At 40.4% G+C, this 10,490-nt stretch overlaps 1 protein-coding gene across 6 annotated transcripts in view; it reads left to right on the forward strand.

Moving 5' to 3' along the window:
* LOC120898494 (diacylglycerol kinase theta) overlaps positions 1-8,713 on the forward strand; it is a 30,629-nt gene extending 21,916 nt beyond the window's left edge. For all 6 annotated transcript variants that reach the window (XM_040304429.1, XM_040304430.1, XM_040304426.1 and 3 more), the window contains one exon: positions 164-8,713. In XM_040304429.1, coding sequence (XP_040160363.1) covers positions 164-310 — 147 coding nt within the window. In that variant the 3' untranslated portion in view covers positions 311-8,713. The remainder of the gene's footprint in view (positions 1-163) is intronic.
* Positions 8,714-10,490: the final 1,777 nt, after the last annotated feature.

Genomic DNA, 10,490 nt, shown 5'->3' on the forward strand with positions numbered 1-10,490 from the left:
AACAACACGACTAATGAAACGGTTGAACACTAAAATAAACCCCGAAACAAATTTATCTCTCTATCTCATGGACCGGACGGCGGCGACGGCGGCATAATGTGCTCGCGCGTGTATATGTGTGCGCACAAAACGCAACACGAAAAAACGTAACTCGTGTGCGCAGGCAACAATGTTGAAGAAAATGAAAGGAAAAATGAAACGACGCAACACCGAACCCACGATGCAGGTGATGGGCCCATCGGGAATCCAGATGACGCTGGCGGCACCCCAGGAGCCCGACGAGGTCGACTCCAATAATACAGATTTTTGAATATGGTATAACGAGCGATTAATTTAACGTGCTTCGTCGTTTGCGGGTGTTTGCGTGCGGGAAAGGCAAGGAAAGCTACGCAAGGAAAGAGCCGTGGATAGGGCAGGGATGGAACATATTTCACCTATGCTACTGCAAAAGCCGCCAAACCACCAACAGGCAGCTACCGTGCCCGATATGTCACACAGATATCACCACACCTTATCGCCTTACAGATATCGATCTTCACTCACACAAACACACACACATACGCTCCAGAACTGATATGTTCTGGCCATACTGGCCACAATGGTGACCGGTGCAAACGCTTCGTTGTGTACATGATGGTCTTTATTAACTATGAGAGTTTGTTCTGTTAATTAATCTGTAAATTAAAACAAACTATTTTTTTTTCAATTGTCAGTTAATTTCGAAGTTGTCGGTTAATGGCAATGTTAAATTTCATAACGTTCTGTAACGTTCTACCTTACTATTTCTATACCATACAGTGGGCAGTTAAAACATTATCTTTCTCCATTTTCCGACAAGATAATTGTGATTGTGACGAAGCACTTTATGAAAAACAGAACTATTGTAACTGTGAATGTATAAGTTGGTCAAAAAGGGCCACCTTTGTAACAAAATATATCCTACTCTGTGCGTGTGTTTGCGTGAGTATCTGTAGGTGTGTGCGTATGTGTGTGTATGTGTACGTGTTTGTATGTGTGTGTGTGTGTGTTGTATATGGATACGACATTGTGATGTCTGAACGACGGTAAATGAGGTGAAACGTATGCACAGTTCTGTAATGGAAAAATAATATAGCGGAAAATAAGATCATAGGAATGAAACACTTTTCCCTACACACACACACACACACACACATCCAACGGAAGTGTCAAGTCAGGTGGACGATTTGATAAGTAGGAAAGAAACTCCCGCTCTCCCATCCAAACCGTAGGTATGATATGAGTAAGAACAAATAACAACAATCACCGTTACACCCAACCAATAGCGCAACCCATATAGAAAGCGAATGAAACTTGCACACACCAGCGAATATACAACAAAAACTGTGTACAATACCGTAGGAACTGTAGCAGAACCGTAAAGAGAGTAGCCACCTCTCCTGCAAGAGCCTTTAGTAGTAGTGTGCTGGAAAAACAAAGCGCAAAAGAGAAAAAAATGGCAAACATCTGTAAAAAAAACACACACACACACACAAACAAACATGAATCGCGATAACTAAACAAACTCTATGTATATGTATGTGTCTGTGCGTGTACGTGTAGTAGATAATTCACGTGAAATTAGAAAGTGTGTGTGTGTGTGCGCGCGGGTAAAACGTTAAGTAGATGGAGGTACACTGCAAGAACCCTACCGAACTAACCCCCTACCAAACAAAGGGCTTCTCTTACGCACTCCAGGGTACAGGATCAGTGAACCCTTACAGGCGCAAATAGTAAAAACAAACACTGCAATATTTACAACTACAACCTACATTCGTAGGAGAAAGTGCAAGAGGAAGTAATTCCATTCAAATAATAACAAAATAGCATAAACATAACAGCAGCAAACGAAAGTAGCAAACAGAACAGAACAGAAGGTAAAATAAACCAGAACAGCAAACACAATAGTAGAGCAATTGCAAGTAACTGCAATGGAGCATGTAACGACACTGAAAGTGGGTAAGATGGAAAGGAAATAAAAACGTAGTAGAGCAGAATAGTAGTAGGCTACCATCGGCAAACGAAGTAGTGAATTGGAAGTTAGTACATACAGTGCAAAGGATAGATGCATCACAATGCATGCGTGACACATGGTAACACTCATCACATAGACACTAATCAAACCAAAATTCCAAATGAAGAACAAACCGACAAATACCATTGCAGTAAGAGCAGCAGCACACATACACACACACAAACACACATACACATGTATAAGTACACACAAACACACACCAAAGACCAACCAAACAGCACACAACATACGGTACTGCACGAAGAAACAAAACAAAACAAACAAAGCAAACAGTTCTACAACCAACAATGGCATCATTGGCAAACACAGCACTAACGGATAGCAGACCACAGGCGCATGAAACGTTGCAAGAACGTTAAATTAATGGCTCTTTATCGGCTTGACAAGGCAAGCATGGTGGCAAGCACTGCTACTGGGCCTAGGTGCGGGTGCTAGGCAGTGCAGATGTTTGCAAGCGGTAAGATTAGATTGCAATAGAAACGATTGTATCTGATTGTAGGTTTAGACACGTATCCCATATAGGGCGGTAACCGATGCAATCCTTCACAAGTGACGAATCCTTACCCGCTTTGATGGAGATTGGTTTTGTTTTGCATTTCTTTATCTGGGTTTTCTTTTTGAGATTCTGCTCGAAAAAGGGAAATTTCATAAACTTTCTAACGCACTTAACAGTCGCTTACCTGAAAACGCGCATTCTGTTGCGCGCGTTGTTGGAACGTCATGAACGCGACTACATTTTTATTACACTGTTCACCCTTCAATTATGTGCCACACTGTTCCGGTTAAATAATGCGTTTAACTAGTTTATGTTGGAGCAATAACACAAAAAAACGAAGAACCATTGCTTACACTACTGTAATTCCTGTTTTCCGTGTAAAGCAACCTGTCAGCCAGTATGGCGCGTGGAGCATAGAAACCAACCTATATAGAGCGAATTAGAAGTCAAGGCTAGTAAATGGAAGTAACATTACTCTAAACGTTAATACGAATTTAGGTGGCCCAGATTGGGGGGCCAGATTGTTGTACGTTTTTTTGTATTTTAATTCTGTTCTTTTTTTCTTACGTAAAAACAACAATCGTAAGCACAACGCTTGAGCGTTCTATCAAGCGACTGGATTTGGTATTAAACAAAAAACAAACGAGAACAGCAGAGCATGCTGCACAACAGGGAAAGCCGGTAGCATGGCTGGTAGGCCAGTGCCACTAACTAAATAGTGCACCAGAGCATATATAGAGTTAAAGGCAGGAGGCACATTACGATGTATACAGGTAGACGGGTAGTAGCGATAGTGGGCGTCGGAGAATGGTAAATGCCAGCAAAGTAAAATGCACCAGCCTCGGTGCAAAACGGTGCATAAAAGGATGAGTTTTGGTTTCCTGTGGTTCATAGACACAGTCTAATCTTTCGAAATTGTGTACAGCCATTTGAGTTTACAAATTTATTCATGGTGCCATTAGACGGACCAGTTTTGTTGGCTTCTTTTAACCACGGCAACGTGCTGGAAAGGATGCTTCAGAAAATTCATTTTGATTGGAAACCATAAGGGTCTTTTTGGCTAAAAAAATTCATTGACCCATGTATCTTTACTGATACTACCGTGTCCATCACCAGTTCTTTGCGATGTTGCGATGGGCACGGGTTTAAACTGTCTTGGTTCTTTGGTTGTACGCAAACATATTCAATCTCTTATTGCCATATGGCCACAAAACTAAACAGACCGACAGACAGACACACAGAGAAACAGACAGACAGACGTATAGACAGATAGACAGTAAACAGCACGCACAAGTAGCGCTATCATGGCGTCGTGGAGCTGCTAGCAAGCAACAATGTCTTTATAATTGTAAAATGTAATTACAGCAATTACGTTACGTATGGTATTTTACCAGCTTAAATAGTTATACAAAATCTCATCACACAAAACACGTACAGTGAAACACACATACATGTATTTTTTTCATCGCACAACACACACAAACACATATAACAAAGAAACACTTTACACGAATGGCTATGTAAAATCCATTTTCTTAGTTTAAATCTGAGAATCTGAGGCATTCTGTACGCCAGGGTTGTATTTCGAGGAGTGAAACACATACTTTCACTAGCACAAATTTCAAGAACTTACTCGAAACAATCGCACTGGGCAAATTCCCACCCAGTTAGAGGAGACTCCAATCCTTCACATTTCATGTATAGGAAAAGTCTGTCATCTTGTGGGGGGAGCATAACCAAACGCCTCTGGTTATAGATCCTACCAGGGCGATTTATTGTTAAAAACGGAAAACTAAAAATAATACAACGAGACACGTTGGGTGACACGTTGAGTACTGAATAGGGTAAACCATTACTGATGTTGTGTTGCGAGGAAGGATTAGCATTAGCGGGGCACGAAATGAAGCTGGTACTAGCAGCTCCGCTATCTAAGAGTTTTCCCAGCTACTCCAGCACACATCCGCCAGATGGCTACCTAAATTGTTTACCGTAAATTGCCACCGACGTGCGTATGCCATCTGCATGAAATCATTCATTACTCGTTGAATTGGTAAAGCTTAGAAGCTTCCAAACAAACAACAAACAAAAAAAACACCACAAACGCCTATTTTGGCAGAACAACCCGCTAGTCAGAAAAGGCTGATCCAGCAGCTATAAATTGAGGCCATTCTACGAGATCACACTGTTTGGGTTTGGGCAGTGTGGAAGCACTAGCAGAAGACACCCAAGGTATCCCTACCAACAGCAGCACAACAGGAGCAAATGTATGAGTGTACCGAGAAGAATAACGCAAAACAGGGCGGCATTAGCCTCTTGCAAACACGAAATGAAGACCAATGTGCTACACGGTAACCAGGGGCACATTTCCCGCAATGCCAACCCCGCAGGCAAATTCGGTTTCGCGATCCCCGGTGATTGGAACTCGATTGGGCTCCGTTTATGATCTGGAATGAGTGTGTGCGATGCGTGAATGCTCTTCTACTTCTACCTATGCATGTGTTTGGTGTGAGTTACTGTATGTGTGTGAATGTGTGCGGGTGTGATGATGATCATAAACTGTAACTGGACTTTCAACCATCAGGATCATTGCGAAGCTTCAAGCCCTGCGCAATGGCAAGCGAAATCTGGAATTACCGGAGCACATTCGTCGCTTCGTTTTGGTTCATCTCCATCGCCGGGAGGTAAACAGTGCCGCCAGTAAAAACCCTTTCCATCCAACCAAGTCAGTATTTGGAAAGGAAAGGAGGACGCGCAAGTTTTGAGTTTCAAAGCGTTAAACGAAAAACAAAGAAAAGAAATTGCGCGTTTAATGTTTAGTTCCGTAGTAGACCTTCGGGTTACGGGTTCGATTTTCTTTTCAAAAGTTAACTCTACGTTTACATCTAAACAGTAGCTAAAGCTCGCGAACGAAAAGAGATGATTCAGGTTGGGTTCGATGTTTGAGGCAGCGAAGCTTTTCGAACGTTTCCAATTCTGTCGCGTCTCTGGCGGGTTCACCGGGCTCTTCTTGGGCTGATGTTGGCGTTATTCCTTGCCGGAAAGGAATGACTGTTCCGGACATCAGCTCTCTCTCTCTCTGTCCCTCCCTCTCTTGCCTTTATATCCCTCTCATCCCATATGTCCCAATCCAATTTCCCATCTTTCTCACCATCGAGAAAAGGGTAGGGGCTCAGTGTTACTAACGCGTAAGCAACAACCAACTTCCGGTCAAACACAGTGCGTTCATCCGCACGGTGTGAATTGAAAGCAGGCTACGTTTCCCGAAACTATCTTGGTCCTTTTCTGTGAGTTTGTTTTCTTATTTTCTCTTCGCTGATCGACTCTGCACGGTGGCAACCACAGTCTCTATCCAAAACTTATCCACCATAACGAACAATCTGTTCGATTGTACCTTCAATTAACTCTTCACTCTCTATCAGTTTTGCATTGCGATTGTATCACTCTCTTCTATTGGTGGTGAGCATACACGCTACACACATTTCCAACATTTTATTCATAGTCGGAGCGGCGAATTTAGCGTCTGCATGCTTTGTGAGCATGTGTTCTGTGGACTTAAGTGCCTGCAAGAGCGCATCCGCCCAGTGGATATTTCCACCGCATTTTCATTTGGTACCGTGCCTGCTTAATATTGCCGCCGAATGATCGTCACGAAGAGCAAAAGGCAAACATACTGTCAGCTTCCGTTCGCCTTCCTTTGGTAGGAACGGAAAAGTGCCAAATGGTAGATCGTCAACCAGCGGGAGCGTGTTTGAATTTAGTGGAAGTTGCTGAGAGTTAGTAACACATACCAATTTCTCGATGGTGACATTATACCACCCGCATGATGGTACCGTGCTCCCCAGACGCACTGGTTACACCCCATAGGTAGCTTTCGTTCGTTCATGCCGTTTCACACACACGGTTGTGGAAACCACACCACGTACGTTATCGTCTTCCGGGTTTCGTTTTTCGGTGTATATTATCGGTAGTTAAGGTATATGCTTAGTTCGTTAGAAAAAACGTTCAGTTACAAAGTTGTGCTCAGTTCGTCACTCATACATTTCGCTCGCAATGTCGATGATGGTTGTCGTTTCTTCGCCGGACAATGCAAAGCTAATTCGGCAAGAGTGCACTATCATTGGCATGTTTGAAGGAAAGGGGATTAGAAAAAAAACGAAGCGTTCAAGTATTTTCTCTGTTTTTAATTGTCTTAGTTTTTATTCGTTCACGTTACCTAAAACCGTGGTGCATGAGTGTGCAGAGAAGTAAAGTAATCGTATAAGTAAACAAAAAAAACAAACACACACAAGGGAACTACAACATAATGGTCTAGTTGGTATGTAATGATAATAGTAATGCAAACAATTATTATTACTATAATTAACATGTAATAAGCAAAAAACGGTGAAAAAAAATACGAGAAAGAAAAATAGAAGAAAACAAAACGTGCCTAGAGGCACTTTGGCGGGCATAAGAATACAAGTCAGTCTAGGCAAGATGAGTGAAAAACAATGAGGAAATAAACTGACCATAATATATTGCAGTATATCCTTCTAATGAAAAAGTTAAAATAAACCAAAAAAAATCTCAAGATAGAGTTGATGTAGTGTCGAAACAAGTAAGCAGATAATCACGAAAATCTTGAACAAAAAAAAAACAAACAAAATCATCAAAAACACAAAAAATATAACATACTATAACTGAATATGGAAAAAAAAACATCAAAGAAGAAAAACGGAAAGAAAGAAGCAAAACATACACACCCACTCACACATAATTCAAAAAGAACATGGAAAAATAAAAGTGTAAAACGTTAGAAACAGAGTAACTCATTACAAAAAAGAGAGCATAGAAAAAACACAGACTGCAAGTTAGGGCAAAGTTTTCCAGTCGTACACGTGCCAAGTTCTCATGTAAATATGGCGAATACGGCAAATGCTATGACATTCACTTCCATCGGCTGCTAGTACGAAAGACTAGAATGAAGTAACAATACCAAACCAAATGCACAATGTTTAACAGGCGTGAAATCAAGCTCGGCATGTTTTAGTGAGCCTAGAAGGGGCTGCGCTGCTTGGGTCAAACTCGCACAAATGTGTTTGTAGGTCTGCCTGCCAGGGTTTTGTCAGGATCGTATCACGATGACCGTATCGCGTATCATGCATCACAGTGTGGGTCCACTTTATGATCACTTGTTTGACCGCAATGGCTGATGCTGATGCGATACTAATGCGCAGTAGATCATTGTGAAGCGATTGTGCACGAATGAGCACAACAAATCTCACGCGGATTAAACATAAAATCAAACGATCAGAGACCGCACAGTACACCACGACAACGGTCTACCAATTAGCTTGACCCTAACGCACAAACTGACCAAATGACTACTGAAGAATGTTTATATACTTTGCAAACGAAATAAAAACCAACGGTCCCTACACCCACCTCTCCGTAATTGCATAACGAATCATAATAGAAGCCGTAACCAGGGCAGAAACAAGAAAAATCAAAAGTGAATTACACACATAAATAAAAAAAACAGCATCATTCAAGTACACCGACACCGCCACTGCTCGCCTGATAAACCAGTGCGGCGCTGGAGGACGATCATCCTTTGAGCCTCGGTCAACCGTAGCAACATAGGGCGTTAACATGGGTACAGCAGCTATTGAACATACTTACAGCACCGAACATCACTCATTCATGCGTACTATACAAGGGAGTTTAGCAAAGTAAACAGGCAGAAAACAAACACACAACCGTTTGTCGCGCAGTGTACAACTCCTCTAGGGAGCGTAGTAAAAGCAAGAGAAGAAAGCACACGGAAGAAAAAAACAAACAAACCAACCAACCATCTAACCAACCAAATCTTCAAACCGAACATCCAAACCCTTGAAAAAGGTACACAAAACAGTACCGTTGGTGATGTTTCAACGCCGACAACAGTAACGCCGGTACCAATGGAAAAAGAGGTTCGAGCACAAATATGTCAAGAATTAAAAACTGTTGGCTAAAACAAGTAAACAAGGTTGAAAAGAAAAAGAAACAAACAAACATACATAAATCACGAGAGCAAAAGAATAGAGCGATCGAGAAACAATACCTCCGGTAGCAAAACAGTGAAAATACATGCATAAGGAGTATATGAAAACCAAACGATACATGGGGCAGAGAATGGAAAAAAACAAAGGAAACAAAACAAAACAAACAAACAAAGGATGAAAAAATAACAAAAATAATAATAATAATAATGATAATATTAATAATAGCAAAGCCACTAAAAAAGAATAACACAAATGAAACAGAGGATAAAAAAACGGTTACACATGAATCGGTTACTGCAAAAGAGGAAAACAGAAAAAAATACTATTAACTATTTAATAATTATTATAAAGAAGTGAATTATATAAAGTATATATATATAAATATATGTGATTATAAATAGGTTAAACATAATTTGTCAATAGCAAGAACAACAAAATATATATATATACATATATGTATAATTAAAATATACACAAATCAGTAAAATTGAAACGACTTGTTTTATTTCCCAATGTTTGGATACACATATCACTGCATTTTCATGGCTATTCATATTTGACGCGACAGTACTTCTCGGGCTAGGCCTGCCTGAACCTCTAATGGCCGACAAAACGATGAGCTTCTCTAAACATCATTGAAAACCGCTGTGTCAGGTGCGCGTATTACAGGATATCCCCGAGATACGGCTTAATTTGGGATCGAAAAGTTGCCCCAAAGCAAGGTGTAAGTCAAAATAGTCGTATGTCGAATATTTGTGAATATAAAGTTTATAATCTAAGTTGAAGAGTCAATATCTATGATGTAGTTTATTTTATTTAAAACAATGTTCGATAATGTATTAATTTTACTCGAAAGGCCGATACAGATATTCAAGATCGGGTGGTTGGGGAATCTTTGTATATGTGTATGTAACGGTTATCAGCAAGAAATTAAAAAAAATACATTTAATTCTTCTCAACGACAACATTCATAATCAAAATCGTCGTATCTGCGAATCGTCGTAACTCGAGAGGGTCGTAACTCGGGGGACGCCTGTACACGTATTTGTATCAGATGGAGGTGCCTTGTTCTTAACTTTCGAATGTGCACATAATTATTCACATCATCCAAGATGTTTTACAACTGCTGTCAAATGGTGTATTTAATTCAAAATGAAATGTTGAGTTTCAACACATGATTTTCAACACATAACAAAGAACTGTCGAACTCGATCCTGCTTGAGTCGTTTTGAAAATCATGCTAGAGAAATTAAAAGTTATGATGATGGAAATGAAATATCAGATTCATGTGGATTAACATCTTGCATGCGATGAATAACAACGTTTACATTCGACTTGGAAAACCCTATATCAGTGAAAATTTTCATAACAATTTTTTTTAACAATTTTTAATTAAAAAAAAACACAGTTTGATCCATTATCAGTGTTATTCGAGTACTAGGACGAGATCGAATCCAGAAGAACCCGGATAAACAGCGTTCCACTGTATTATCGTATGTTACTTCTTACAGGGTGGCCACTCAATCGGGAAAACCGGGAATTAGCCGGGAATTTTCAAAAAAAAAAAAACAGGGAAATTATCACAAACTTTTGCTATCACTGTTGACCATCGTACTAAGTGCATTTTCAATTAATGGGATGTTTTGTATATTGTTCCCAACTTACCACAGGCCAGCAACAGCACACCAATGTTTAAGGACAACATTTTCCGTTTCTCACATTTGGTACGCAGTATATGTACTATACTACTCATTCGCACTGGTGCAATACTTACGTTCACCGATATCGGTTCTTGCACATTTCGGGTATGTTGTGCCTAATTTAACGATGGATTTAGTGGGCGATCCCAATTTTTTAACATAACTGATAATTTTTGTCCCCATTAGCAATTTTAAGGTTACCCAATCACACATCGCAT

The sequence above is a fragment of the Anopheles arabiensis genome, chromosome 2 (assembly GCF_016920715.1).
Source record: "Anopheles arabiensis isolate DONGOLA chromosome 2, AaraD3, whole genome shotgun sequence".
In the NCBI taxonomy this organism is placed as follows: Eukaryota; Metazoa; Arthropoda; class Insecta; order Diptera; family Culicidae; genus Anopheles; species Anopheles arabiensis.